This window comes from Rana temporaria, chromosome 2, assembly GCF_905171775.1.
Source record: "Rana temporaria chromosome 2, aRanTem1.1, whole genome shotgun sequence".
NCBI classification, from domain to species: Eukaryota; Metazoa; Chordata; class Amphibia; order Anura; family Ranidae; genus Rana; species Rana temporaria.
The window spans coordinates 326,854,133-326,869,775 of NC_053490.1; the positions used below are offsets into that span (position 1 = coordinate 326,854,133).

Below are 15,643 nucleotides of genomic sequence, written 5' to 3' on the forward strand. Positions count from 1 at the left end.
GCCCCTTATTCTCCCCTGTAGAGACAGCTCACAGGTTGAGCCATCAGACCTGTCAGGCAATTAATGCAGCCTCCCCCAACATTGCAGCCACTCTGCATGTGTTTTGTTTTTTGCATAACATTTGTTGTTCTACAAGAGGTTAACTGCTATGTTCGCAGCATCCTCACAAGAAGCAAAAAAAAAAAAAGCAGGGTGTGTCCCTTTTCCTGCTTTAATCCTTAAACAAAGGGATTAGAAGAGCTGGGGATGAAGGTTCACTGTCAGAGGACAGAGACAGGAGCTGCAGCCTAACGAGGAGAAGCTATCAATAGCCCTACAGGTTCTGATTGCACCTGCAGTCTTTTCAGAGATTCATGCTGCATATAATTTCCCTCTGCCTACTCGGCCAAAGCCTCTATCTTCTCCTTAGAGTGTAAAGAGAGGTTTTCCTATAGGTGGCTAGTAAGACCTCCATATGGTCCTCAGCCTGGTGTCGGCTTCAGGCTAACCAAATGCACATCTGAGGGATGCACAGTTGCTGGTACACATTGCTAACGTCTCTTAATTGAGGAAACGCACATCTACAGAGGATAACTTCCTTTTTACCAGTCCGCATGTTGCATAAGATACATGAGTTTGGAATGCATGTGGGATAAAAACAAGTAACAAAGCATGTTTTATTGTGATCGCATAAGGATACATGTTTCTGTCTGTATGGTGTTGCATGTTTTGTTAGAGTTGCATAGTAATGCTTGAGTGCATAAAGATGCTAGTTACCTGATCACTCAAGTCCTGGATTACCCAAGGATATTTGGTCCACAGAGAGACTTGTTCCACAGAAAGGCCTAAAATCGCATAAAGACGTTTTGTATGTATAAAAATGCTGCATCACACACACATGGTTACCTGATCACCCAAATCCTTGAATACCCAAGGATGTTTGGTCACACAGAAGTGGTTTGTTTCCACAGAAATGCCTAAAATCGCATAAAGTTGCTTGGATGCAAAAAAGATGCTGCATCACACATGGTTACCTGATCATCTGCGTCCTGGATTACCCAAGGATATTTGGTCACACAGAGAGGCTTGTTTCCACAGAAGTGCCTAAGTTCGCATAAAGATGCTTGTATGCATAAAAATGCTGGAATCACACATGATTACCTGATCACCCAAGTCCTTGATTCCCCAAGGATATTTGGTCACACAAAGAGGCTTGTTTCCACAGAAATGCCTAAAATCGCATAAAGAGGCTTGAAGGCATAAAAATGCTGAATCACACATGATTACCCGATCACCCAAGTCCTTGATTACTCGAGGATATTTGGTCGCACAGAGAGGCTTGTTTCTACAAGAATGCCTAAAGATCGCTTAAAGATGCTTGAATGCAAAAATAAGCTGGATCACACATGGTTGTCGGATCAACAGCGTCCTGGATTACCCAAGGATACTTGATCACATAGAGAGGCTTGTTTCACAGAAATGCCTAAAGTCGCATTAAGATGCTTGAGTGCATAAGGATGCTGGATCGCACAGGGGTGCTTGGTCACACAAGAGTCCTTGGTCACACAAGGGTTCTTGTCCGCACAGTAGTGCTTAAAATGCATAAGATGTTTGATCGCATGGAAGATGCTGAATCGCATAAGGATGCATGATTACTTTAAAGTTGCACATGGCGGCCTAATTAAGCAATACAGGATTCCTTGTGTTTGCATAGAAATACGTGTCTGCATGGGTTCATGTTGCACATTGTTGCATAACACGTTTATATCGCATGCTTGCTTGCAAGATGCTTGTTCCAGAGCACACATGCTATATGCATGTTTTTTCTAAAACATATTTATATGAATTCATGCTTCAGGAACACACGCTGCATGTACACACACTTCCATTGAGGCATATGGCTTTAACACTTGCCACATACACACATGGGGAGCCAGTTGCATATGTGTTTATTTACTTGGGTCTGCAGAGGTTGTCTGCGTTTCGCAGGGGAACAGCACTATCTCCAGTTGGTGGTCTTGCCCTTTTGGGTTAGCCTCCGTGCCTGGGTTGTCAGGATGCTAGGGCCCGCCTCTAGCAGGTCTGTAGGCCAGGGTATAGCAGTAATGGCATACCGAAGCAAACTCCTGCTGATGGGTCAGTCAGTAGCATGGCTGGACCTAAGGGTGTCCAGCATGGTCAAGTATCTGGAACTCCTAAAGATACATTCTTTCATTTGACAAGAAGCTGGGTATGTTTGGCACAGTCCAAAAAGGAGAGTTTTTTTTGGCCTCAGACAAGACCATCGCTATAAGAAAACTGGTCTATGTGGTCACGGCAAGGAACAGTTCCTTACTTTTGGCCTTTTGATTAAGGCACTAGGGAAGATGCTGGCTTCATTCAAGACAGTTCCCTTACTACTTTTATTCAGGGCTGTTATAAACAGTATTTTGTCGGCCTAGAAAGAGTGGATCTTGACCTAGCATTATCCAAAGAACCCGGTCCCAGAGATATGCTGGATTCCTCTTGGTGATTCTTAACTAAAAGGGTTTGCCAGGTCAGGAAGAGACCATGGCCCAGGGGAAGTAGTCAAGCTCCAAGGGAGCCTTATCTGTCAGCTAGATCTACCGATGGAGCATCTGGCTTAGGGGCCTGAACGTTCAGGTGGCAGGTTGGTTCTGTCAGAGTACAATCAGACTATGCCATACTAGTGATTTACTTAATTTACCAAGGAGGAGCTTGTGCCTTGCCTATTGACATTCGTCATTTCATGAAATGCAGAATTGGCAGGCGATTCGCTGGAGCCGTCAACAAGTGTCTCCGGGAGAATGACCTCTACACCCGACTGTTTTCCTGACCAAATGTCACAGAAATAGTACCCTGTACATAAGATGTATTGGCGTCCAGGCTCAACAAGAGATTGAACAGCTTGGGGTCAAGATAAAGGATCCACCCCGCATGCGGGGCAGATGTGTTTTTAATCCGAGGGGGGGGGGCCAGTTGTCACTGGTTGTGTCTCTCCCCCCAGTGCCGCGACTTTTGTGGCTTCTATGCAACATTTAGAGGAGAACGGAAGCTGGCCTGATTACTCCGGCATAACCCTGACGACCTCTCGGTGCAGGAACAGTAAGGGTGGTAGTAGAGGACCCACAGTCCCTTACATCTTGTCCAGGCCTACTTTGCAGGGGTATTACATTCTGCCTTGCAACAGGTGAATTAATGGTCTGGCTATTATAGACCACATTCTCGAGGATCGGGGCTTTCAGAATCAGCGGCAATTCCCTTGATTCATACAAGAGAGCTGGCCTCCAGGACCAGATAGCCTACGGTCTGGAAGGCCCATGTTCCTGGTGTGAAACCAGATGGTGGCACCGTGGAAGTTTGTCAAAGGTAAAATTCCTGCCTTCCTACATTTGGAAAGGAGACGGAGCTAGCCTTAAGTTATATCAAGGATCCGATCTCGGCCTTGCTTCCAAAGGTCGATTACTTCACACTCTTTGGTCCGGGCTGTTATGCACGTCACCCCTTGTATAAGTCCACAGTTAGGTCGCCCTTGTGCTCGGAGGATTGGCTCTAGTTTTGTCGGCTTACAGGGTCAGCTCCTTGGGCCGATGCACCATATTTCCCTTCATCCTTTAACAAGGGAATTGTGTGTCTTGGTTGTGGTAGCCTCCAAGAGTTTCAGTATTGGCACTTTCTTGGTATAGAGCCATACTCATTATTCTTACAAGTAGAGTGATTTTCATCCTCACCCAACCTTATTTACTAGAAGGATCTAGTATTCATTTGAATCTAGATATTCTTACCTTCCCTTTTTTCAAAACCTTGTTTTACGGAAGGAAAGGTTATTGCTTTTCTCTCAATTAAGATGAGAGCAGTTAAATACCGATCTGAAGGTTTCAGATATAGAAAGCTGACGTTTTTATTGGGCTGCCAGAAGACCCTAGATGGGCAGGCAGTGTTCAGGTCAGCTATTAAAATGGTACACTCTCTCTCTCGTTGGAGTAAGAAGGGTCTAGGCCTATCTGAAGCGGCTGCTCGGATACGGAAAACTGATGTTGTTGCGCTACCAGGAGGCCCCAGGAAAGGGCAGGCAGCGTCTAAAATCAACTGTTTTTAAGGTTGATTCATCAGGTTATTATTCAGGCTTGTGGTTAGAGTAGGATTCCCCTGTTTTTTTGTGGGGGTGCTCCCTACCAGGATGGTAAGCGCTTTATGCGCAATGCATTTCCAAGCCTTTATGACGCAGATTTTCAAGGCCGCAACTTGGTCATCTGTGCTTACGTTCACTAACTCCTATCAGGTGAACATAAGATGGCAAGAGGATGCAGCTTTTTGGCGCAGTATGCTGCAGGCAGCATTATAGGTCCTCACGTCTGATGGCGGTCTGCGTTGTTGGTGTCTCCCTCCCCTCAGTAAGCATTGCTTTGGGACATCCCACATAGTAATATTAAGGCTCTGTGTCCCGTGATGTACGATAAAGAAAATAGGATTTTTTATAACAGCTTACCTGTAAAATCCTTTTCTTGGAGTACATCACGGGACACAGAGCTCCCACCCCTCTTGTTTGGGGATATTGGGACACTTATTGCTTTGCTACAAAAACTGAGGTACTCCCAGTAGGGGAGGGGTTATATAGGGAGGGAACTTCCTGTTTAATTGATTACACAGTGTCCATCACCTGAAGGTAGACTCTATAACCACATAGTAATGATTAAGGCTCTGTGTCCCGTGATGTACTCCAAGAAAAGGATTTTACAGGTAAGCTGTTATAAAAATCCTATTTTTTCCTCCATACAAGGGGAGGAGCTTTTATAATTTTGGCATAGCTGGGAAGAGTGTAATTGATAAGAGTGAAGCACCGGCAAAGCACTCATCAAACAGATATAGCAAAAAGGTTTCAATTGTATATTCAACAGACCAAATCAGATCATCTATTTGGGTTTACATACCATTTATATTCTCTGTCAAGTTTTCAGTGCTTTCTGTGCCCCCTTTAGACCCCTTTCACACTGGGTGAACAATGCCTTCCCTGCAGCCCCAGTGTGAGAACCCGAGTGCTTTCACACTGGAGCGGTGTGCTTGCAGGACATTAGAAAAAGTCCTGCAAGCAGCATCTTCCTTCCATTGACATCAACCGCTGCTGAAGCGCCTGCAAATCGCTTTGGCAGCAGCGCCTTGCGGGCGTGATTTAACCCTTTTTTCAGCCACTAGCAGAGGTTAAAAGTGCTCCCGCTGCGGCAAAAAAAGAGCTGCTATTACAGCGCTAAAGCGCCGCTATAATTAGCAACTCTTTACCGCTAACGCCCCCTGCCCCAATGTGATAATACCTAGCGAAATTCACTCTCACTTGCTGTCTCTCACACCCATGGCATTTCTGTTGGTGTAATTTCTCTTTCACTTCTCCAAAGTGCATATGCTCTGGGTGTCTACAGTAGAGGGAATGAGGGGAATTCTCTCCTAACTTGTCTAAATCTTAGTTAAAGGTCCATGCTCAACAGAGCTTACAATCTAATACAACTGTATTCAATCATATCAATCCACCCTCTACATTATCTATCGATAACATATGAGTCAGTACTCCATACATGTTTTTTGTATAAAATGAGTTGTGAGACCGCTTCACAATGAAAAATTTCCCTGTTCTTGTCTAAAATCTAAATCCAGTTTGGCAGGATTTAACTAAGTGCTGATCTGTTAAGGAAAGGGTATTGCATGTTAGCATGGATTTCTTGTCTTTGTTGCATATTAATAAATAAGAGTATGTAGAATCCTAACATTCATGCTGACAGATGTGATTGTGTAAGTCATAGCATTGTACAGAGTGAGCTAAACTATTAATTTACTCCAGCTCTTGCTGTCTGGATATCACCAGCAACTCAATGGTGGACATGTAATAAGAAATGATAAATTTGCCCATGGAGAGATAGCTCAGGAGGAACTTTTACACACGTTGATGATAAGACGTCTTAAAAAAATGTGAGGTGGGTGGAGGAGGATGTTCTGATGGGGTGTGTTTTATCACTACTATTAATACTTTAAATCCTGTATGGAGAACTGAAAAAGCAGATAGTATCTTATTGCATTTGTACAATCTTTATTAACATGGCTTGCATGTGAAGTACCTTATCCAAATGATAGTTTGGTTTGCCTCCATTATATTTATATTTACAATGTATGAACAAACTTAAAGTGACATTTTTCCATAGAGCAGCCCGTTTGCTCCTCTTTTCGGGTCCCTTACTAGCGCTCCTGGCCCCTCCCTCCTGCCCAATGTCCCCACTGCAAGCAGCTTGCTATGAGGCCTCCCGAGCCCCTGCTTTGCTTGTACATTCACAGGCAGACATTACTCCTGGCCAGCCAGTGCCCCCAAATAGCAAGTCGCAGCTCTGGGGCCACTGGTGCATGCTCGCTCCGGATCCCGGCTCTATTCGCCCATAAGACACACAGAGCTCACTAGCTGTGGTTGACAGGTTGGCTGCACTTTGCCATAGACTTCTATTATTCCTGCAGGTGTGGTGCATTTTCTGAAAGTGCAGAAGGGAGTTTTGGTGCGCTTTTAGAAAGCACACCAAACCTGCAGGAAATAACAGAAGTTTATGACTCAGTGCAGGTAACCCGCAGGTGTACTGTGCTGCACCTGCGGATCAGTTTAAAAGCAGCCCAGTAATCACTGCAGAACAGATATGCCCATATATACACTGTGATTTTAGTATTAAACTTTCCTTGAAAAACGGTCTTCCATTCAGGTATTGCCGACTGTTGCTGTCCCAGGCAGAGTGCACTTGGTATCACTCCGCCTGTGACAGGAGGAGTTGGCTTATGCGGCTCTGTTCCGCAGCCTCTTGCTTCCTCTACCGCCAGCTTCATTCACAACACTGATGCTCTGGATGGCGGGTTAGCAACCCACGATCTCGGCTTGCCGACCAGCCATCCTAGAGCAAGATGTTGCAGGCCACATTTAAAAAAAATACATGATGACATATTAATGACTACAGATATCCATTTTGTGCCTGTTTCTTTGCCTAGAACTTTGCAAAAAATGCACTTTTTATTTGTTTGTTACTGTGCCATTTTATATTTCCTCTCTTGTTGTACAGGTACACATGGGTAACTGGAAAGGAACCATTAACGTATTATGACATGAATTTGTCAGCACAGGATCATCAGACATTTTTTACTTGTGATACAGACACGTTACGGCCATCCGATACTGGTAATGTTGTATTTCTAGACTTTACTTACATAGTCAAGCAATTCACAAGAATTTTCAAAATGCCAGAAGTTGTTTTAAGACAGGGGTGCCCATGTTTCATCACATATGGCAACTCATCACATTTGGCTACCCGCTGAGTGCGCATGTGAGAGACCGCCATATGCGTTTCAACACTTTTACAAATGCTAAATTCTCATTGAAAAAGCAATTACTAAAATGTTCACAAATCCCATCACATTTGTAAAAGTGTTGGAACGCATATAGCGGCGTTTCGCATGCTCACTCCAGCGGGTAGCCAAATGTGATGGGTAGCCATATGTGACGAAACACCCATACTTTTGAAGAGGTGGGGCCACTTAAGCAACCTGGAAACCGGTCATGGGCCACAATGAGTGGAGCGGACGGATGACCGGTTTGTGTCCATTTGGCATATGTAGAGCGGACACAGCCCCCTATACCCTATGGGCCCTCTGATTGGAAGTAGGTGGGTGTAAATGGACAGAAGTTTGTTTACATCTGCCGCTCCATAGAGGTGAATGGAAGGTCCAATTGTCTCCGCCTAAAAAACATACAGGCGAACCCAATTGGACCGATCGCGTGAAAAGGGACTAAGGCTGCTTTCACACTGATGCACTGTGTTTTTTCCCACACCTGTGCTTCCCTGCGGGTTGGCTGCACTTGCCATATACTTCTATTGTATCCTGCAGGTGTGGTGACATCTGAAGGTCAGTTTTGAAAGCAGCCCAGTAACCACTGCAGAACAGATATTCTCATATATACACTGTGATTTTAGTATTAAACTGACCATAACAGTCTTTCATTCAGGTTTTGCCAGCTGTTGCTGTCCCAGGCTGAGTGCATTTGCATGACTCTGCCTGTGACAGGAGCCAGTGCTATACAGAAAGCAGCTCTGCTCGCAGCCACTTGCTTTCTTTTACTGCCAGCTCCATTCAAAACGCTGATGCTCTGCTTGGGATGGCAGGTTAGCAACCTGCGATCTGGGCTTACAGATCTGCCATCCTAGAGCAGGAGGCCACATCAGAGGGCTCCACGGGCCACTGTTGGGCACCCCTGTTTTAAGAGATAAAGCAAAAGCCTAACCCATTTAAGTCTATGAGTTGTGTGAACTACAATTAAATGCCTATACAATGCACGAAAGCACAGAACATACAGCATATGTGTTGTTCAGCATATTGTTACAGTATGGGTAAACTGCAGCGCTTCAGTGTGAAAGAAGCCCTATGTTATTCCCAGTGTATTGCTTCACACTGATCTGAAGGTCTCTTCTTTCCTGCTGCTATATAAGAGGTGGAGTGCAGTTGGTATCACTTCATATGGGACAGGATCCAGCACTACAGAGGAGGCAATCGGCTTATGTGGCTCTTGCTCCCTACTACACCTCCAACTTTACAGTAGTCCCTCTGCATTGCATTTTGTTTGATGTTCTGGAATGGTGTGTTAGCAAGCTCAGACTGTCACCTGCCCGCGATCTACTGGTTGCTGACCCCCAGCCTATAGGCTACCTGCATTTTTTCTATATTTGTAACATGTATTGCCCTGTGGCCCTCTGTGGAGGGGTCCATTTTAGCAGAGGAGCTGGCCTTTGCTTCTTCCTGGTGATTTATAGCTAGTGGAGGCATATTCATAGAGCAGGAGAAGAGGTACATAAAGTACAGAATGTATAAAGTGTAAAACAGGGAGACCATTGCACAGCAATTTCATGGATATAGCGTTTTCTCTGACAGTCAGAATAGTAAGCAGTACAGTAGTGGAATAACCAAATCACTACAACTCTTATGAGACTAGCAGTCAAGAGGAGCAGTGCCATACATCTCAACTGTTCTACAGTTGTGGCACTCTTCTTTATTTTAGAGGTCCCCTCTTCACACCAGAGGGCTCCCCTATACTGTAAATGAGAGCCCCCATCACACTGGAGTAATCCCTATAGATCAAAGGCTCCCTATACACGAGCCTTCCCATCACCACAGAGTCCTACCATCACACCAGAGCCCTACAATTACACAGTTTGTCCATCACAGAGAGCCCCCCCCCCCCAGTCACACAGTCCCCTTTCACATCAGAGCCCTAACTTTTGGCTCCAGCAACGCACCAGAGGGTGGGAGGTGAAAGAGGTCTGGAGGAGGTGGACTTCTATCTTCTCCTGAATTCCGATGGTGGTCCTGCATGATGCCTGTTTAGGATCAGAGTTGTGTATTGCCATTGTCGGAGCAAGCCGGCCACCATCACCATAGCAGTGCATGGCACCATCCTGGCCCTAGAGCGTCATTGCTTGTTATAGTGCTGATAGCTAGCCCACCCGCCTGAACCATGGCAACTCATGAAGTTGATTCAGGACAAACTAGTTCCTGTGCACCAGGGTAACCTAGACAGCGCACTGGTTGAGAAACGCTGCCATAGATAAACTCAAACTTCAGATGTGCACATATTAGGCTCAAGACACTGAAAGTGCACTGCTTTTTTTCAGGAGGAATACAAGACCAGGACAATTTCAGGGTAATTCTTAGAGGAGTTACAACCCCCCCCCCCCACTAAAAAAAATTAAAGTCAGCATCTACAAATGCTGTAGCTGCTGACTTTTTTTTTTTTTTTTTTATTGGAGTTTGTACAGTATAATGAAATAGAATCGACATATATACAGCTGTATACATAGAAAAATATCATAGAAAATAAAAGCACAGAGAAAACAAAAGCAAACACAGAAATAAAAAAGAAACAAAAACATAGTAAACCAATAGCACAATGATTACACGTAGCACAGTGATAAAGCACCAGGTGGACGTAGCATCCCGAAGCCCAGCGCTCAAGGGGGCAGAAGCAATATTGGGGACAGTAAAAATGCAATTAAAAAAACAAAATAACTAAGCAAGCAATAACCTCAGGATTAAACTGGCACCTGAATTGGCGATGGGTGATGTGTACAGAGAGAGGTATAAACGAGTAACATGCGTCAAGGGGCAAATAGAGAAGGTTCCGAGGTTCAGGCGCAGGAACGCAGAAGGGTCTGATAGGTTAGACACTCTAAGGTTGCCTAGAGAGTAGTAAGGTTCCTTCGGAGATACCAGTCAGTATAACGGAATGGGTGCATGAGTGTTTGCAGTTCCTGTTGGTCGAAGGAATGTTCCATGAATTTGCGCCATCTTGTAAAGAAACGTGATGTGGAGCGAAAGTTTAAGACAATGGTGTCCAACCTTTCCAAATAGAAAAGTGACAAGAGGGCCTTTTTCACCGCTAGTAGTTTAGGCGCAGTGGAGCTGATCCAATGAGACATTATTGTCCTGCGGGCTACTAGGAGGCAGAGATGTGTACATTGGGAGACGGGAAGCGAGCTCTGCACTGCAGGCGTGGGAGGGGGTGATTCGCAGCCAAACAAACACATCAAGTAATGCCTTGGGACTCGCGTTTTGGTAATCGTGTAGATAAAGGAAAGCACAGAGTTCCAGTATGCAATAATAGGTTTGCACTCCCAGAGGCGGTGGAGCAGTGTCGGGCGCGAGGTGGAACACCAAGGGCATCTCTCTTTGGCTGGTTCTGGCTTGTTAAAACGGAAAGGTAGTATGCTCTGTGATAATTTGAACTGTGTCTCGCGCCATGTTTCTGGTATGGTGAGTTTGCGCAATTGCCCGTATCCCTCAAGGATTTTCTCCGAAAGGTCTGGATCTTCAAAAATTTGAGACCTGACTTTTAATAGGGCTCTTACCTGTCCATCGATCCCACTGTGTCAGCACTCCAGACGATTTTCCGTTCGGTTCTTGGGTGATGCCGCCTCCATTCGTGGTAAGGAAAAACCAGCAGTGAAGCCTTTCTGTTTTCTACTGCGCATGCATGAAGCGTGCTGCGCTTTCTAACTGGCCCGGCCGTGGAGGAAGGATGCGGGGGCCCGAGGTTTCCACAGCACAGTCTCCTGGAAGTGGGTGACTGGCACCTGTCAAAAACAGGTTACCGCTCCCCTCTCCACCCCCTCCAAATTTGGCATCAGAGGGGGGGGGGGGGTTATGGCAGATAAGCTGAGCTTCCACTTAGGGGTGGAACTCCCGCTTTGAGCGCAGTCAATACTTTAAATATTCACGTTTGGAGTTGGGGTCCACTTTAATAAGCCTTGAAACAACTGATGAGGGTACAGCCACTCAATGCTTGCTGGCCATAGTTTCTAAGCTACCTTGTTGCTGTAGTATATTAAAGAACCCCTTTAATATTCTACAATCTTACTTTTTTTTTTTTTCCAAAGGCCTTGCACGTGCTTGCAAATGCAGTGGTAAATTGAGAAGTCTGCCGGTCTGCTGTAAACAGAAGATGAAGGAATTTATTAAAAAACGTGCTGCATACGGCATCTGTCACCTTTATACATTTTCTATTACACAAAGCTTTTTATAGCTCTGGAGGCTGTATATAAACAGATGATTGAGATTCTTATATATGTGAGAGAATGCCTTGACTATGGCTAGTGTTCGTTTATTTATTTTATTTACATAATCAATCATTGAGCACATAATTCCATTTACCTGGGTATTGTTAAATTATGAGTTCATTTGTCAAGTCCAGGAAACGCTAGCTTTCAGCTAGAGGGTGACTTGTTACATAGGAGGAATGTGTCAGTGTTGCTCCAAAAGAGTATATTGTCTCCCATGTGAAGCCAAGACTAATATTTTGTCTCTGCAGGAAAACTCAAATATTTTCCACACAAGGCATTCAGAAAGATTTATTCTGCAAATCAAAAAAAGTGATTTCATACATGTATGACCGATGCAGGGGGAAATGTATGTGTGTGTGTGTATATGTATGTGTGTGTGTGTGTGTGTGTGTGTGTGTGTGTATATGTATGTGTGTGTATGTGTATGTATGTATGTATATATATATATATATATATATATATATATATATATATATATATATATATATATATATATATTGTACATTCACATCAGTCCCTGCCTCAAGGAGCTTACAGTCTAAGGTCCCTAACTCACATTCATACATACACATACTAGGGAAAATTAAGACGGGAGCCAATGAACCTACCAGCATGTCTTTGAAGGGCAAGTGGAAACCGGAGTACCTGGAGGAAACCCACACATGCACAGGTAGAACATGCAAACTCCAGGCAAGTAGTGTCGTTGTTGGATTCAAACCACTGACCCTAGTGCTGCTAGGTGGAAGTATAAACCTCATTTGCCGTTCATTCAAACTTCTGAATACAGTCTTATGCAACAAAACTCTATGTAACATAAAAACAAGAAGTTTTCCTGTACAACTGAAATGTTGGTAGAATATAAACCCAAAGCAGTTGTAAAGGCAGAATATTTTTTATCTTGATGCATTCCCTGCATTAAAGTACAACATGTCCCAGTATTTGTATGGCTCCACCCCCCTTATACTTATTTGAGGCCTCTCAATTCAGCAATGTGCCCGTTTGTGCCGGCGCTGGTCTCGCTCTCTTTCACCTTAAAGGACACAGAGGCAGCAGTAGTAGCCATTAAAAGAGTAAGCGTGCATCTATAGACCGAGCAAGCCCACGTGTGCGCCTCCGTAGCCAACAACTTGCTATGGTGGCAAACGCATGGGGAGGAGCTAAGATCGCCAGCGGGGGACCCCAGAAGAGGAGGATTCCTCCATTCACAAAAACGAGGAGAATGGAGGAATCCTTGCTGCTGTGCTATTGTATACTGACAGAGGGAGCTCCTCTTCTATAAGGATACACTGACCAGTGTTGGAACCAGTTGACTGCAACCCCTGGGCAAATTAAGTTCTGTTGGACAGAAGTCTGTTGAGGGGGAACAGCCAAAGATGGATTGAAATTCAGATTGTTCCTGCTAAACCTTGAGAAGATTTTCTTGGAAACTGCTGCCTTTTGCAGCTATGTTACTAGGTGTCTCTTGGTTACCATGTTGTCAAAAAAAACTCATGAGCACTAGACTTTCTCCATTTTCTCAGGATCTATGGTCAAATAGTGTATTAATGACCACAGCCTGAATTGGGCTATAAATTCTATAAAGGAAAATATTTATGTAGTACACACCTTTTATTAATCATGCTCGAAAGGAATGCATTATTTATCCATGTAGTATTAAGAATATTTTTTATTTTCTAGTTATGCAGAAAGCTTGGAGAGAAAGAAGTCCTCAGTCGAGAGTAAAAGCTGCTTATCATGCTTTAGAAGCATCCAATGAGTAAGTAATTAACCACTTCCCCACCCAGTCTGCATCATTACGTTCCTCTTTAGGATGCCCATTCTGTGGAAGCAGTTTACACTATGATAGTAACAACCTACACTTTGTGCAGCTACCAGACCCGGAGGCCAATGACCGCTAACAACTAGGAACCAATCAGAGCTGTTCCAATCATCCCTCAATGTACAGCCATGGCCAACAGTTTTGAGAATGACACAAATACTAATTTTCACAAAGTCTGCTGCCTCAGTTTTTGAGATGGGAAATTGCATATACTCCAGAAAGTTATGAAGAGTGATCAGACGAATTGCAATTAATTGCAAAGTTCCTCTTTGCCGTGAAAATTAACTTAATCCCATAAAAAATTCCACTGCATTTGTGAAGAAGGCTTCAGGGTGCCCAAGAAAGTCCAGCAAGCGCCAGGACCGTCTCCTAAAGAGGATTCAGCTGCGGGATCGGAGTGCCACCAGTGCAGAGCTTGCTCAGGAATGGCAGCAGGCAGGTGTGAGCGCATCTGCACGCACAGTGAGGCGAAGACCTTTGGAAGATGGCCTGGTGTCAAGAAGGGTAGCAAAGAAGCCACTTCTCTCCAAAAAAAACATCAGGGACAGATTGATCTTCTGCAGAAAATATGGTGAATGGACTGCTGAGGACTGGGGCAAAGTCATATTCTCCGATGAAGCCTCTTTCCGATTGTTTGGGGCATCAGGAAAAAGGCTTGTCCGGAGAAGAAAAGGTAAGCGCTACCATCAGTCCTGTGTCATGCCAACAGTAAAGCACCCTGAGACCATTCATGTGTGGGGTTGCTTCTCCTCCAAGAGAGTGAGCTCACTCACAATTTTGCCCAAAAACACAGCCATGAATAAAGAATGGTACTAAAAGACCCTCCAACAGCAACTTCTTCCAACAATCCAACAACAGTTTGGTAAAGAACAATGCATTTTCCAGCACGATGGAGTACCGTGCCATAAGGCAAAAGTGATAACTAAGTGGCTCGGGGATCAAAATGTTGACATTTTGGGTCCATGGCCTGGAAACTCCCCAGATCTTAATCCCATTGAGAGCTTGTGGTAAATCCTCAAGAGGCGGGTGGACAAACAAAAACCCACTAATTCTGACAAACTCCAAGAAGTGATTATGAAAGAATGGGTTGCTATCAGTCAGGAATTGGCCCAGAAGTTGATTGAGAGCATGCCCAGTCGAATTGCAGAGGTCCTGAAAAAGAAGGACCAACACTGCAAATACTGACTCTTTGCATAAATGTCATGTATTGTCGATAAAAGCCTTTGAAACGTATGAAGTGTGTGTAATTATATTTCACTACATCACAGAAACAACTGAAACAAAGATCTAAAAGCAGTTTAGCAGCAAACTTTGTGAAAACTAATATTTATGTCATTCTCAAAACTTTGGCCACAACTGTAGTTTTAATGCTCACTTCCCTCTACTTTATCTATGAAGAACAGTGTTGTTGCCCTAAGACTACAAAACATTGCCTCATCTTCATAACATAAGGGGAGGTGTTTTGTAACTCCAACACACTCCCTGATAACACTGTTTGAAATAACACTGCAGAATGACTTTCACTTTCAGGGCATTACAGAGTTCAAGAGAAAAGAAAGGAAGCAAAGGAAAATAGATTTAACCTCCAAATGCGGAAAGGGTTCTTCACAGTAAGATCTGTGAAAATGTGCAATAGATTCCCTCAAGAACTAGTTTTGGCCTGCTCTGTAGATTGTTTGAAAAAAGAGCTGGATGTATTACGAAATGCACAAAATATAACTGGATATCAAAATTTTATAGGCAATAACATCAGAGACTCTTGATCCGGGGAATATCTGATTTTTTCACTGCTGAAGCCAAAGTGGACCATGCTTCATAGGATTTTTTGCCTCCCTCTGGATCAATTGATCTAATAGGATTGTGTACTGTATATGAAGGTTTTCAATGTATTTTTTTTTCCTACTGGTTGAACTAGATGTCTGTTGTCAACCTAACTATTGTAGTGATATAAATGTATAGTGTACCAATGTAGTGAAGTCATATATATTGGAGTCCGGTTAGATAATTGATATTTAGGTGTTAGTATGATGACTATAAATTATATTGTCCCGCAGCAACACACCAGGCTCTCCAGAGAGTGCATTTATTTGACTTCCAATACAGAATAAAGTCCAAATTCCACAGACGATACAAATCCAACATAGTAATTCAGAATCCCATCTTTTCCTAGACCTGTGCCATATTCATACAGAGAATACACAGAGAATATTCTGATCACTTC

At 43.9% G+C, this 15,643-nt stretch overlaps 1 protein-coding gene across 2 annotated transcripts in view; it reads left to right on the forward strand.

Annotated features, from left to right (window-relative positions):
• LOC120927054 (suppressor of tumorigenicity 7 protein homolog) overlaps positions 1–15,643 on the forward strand; it is a 241,553-nt gene that overhangs the window by 66,213 nt on the left and 159,697 nt on the right. For both annotated transcript variants that reach the window (XM_040337485.1, XM_040337486.1), the window contains exons 5-6: positions 7,059–7,174; positions 13,281–13,359. In XM_040337485.1, coding sequence (XP_040193419.1) covers positions 7,059–7,174; positions 13,281–13,359 — 195 coding nt within the window. The remainder of the gene's footprint in view (positions 1–7,058; positions 7,175–13,280; positions 13,360–15,643) is intronic.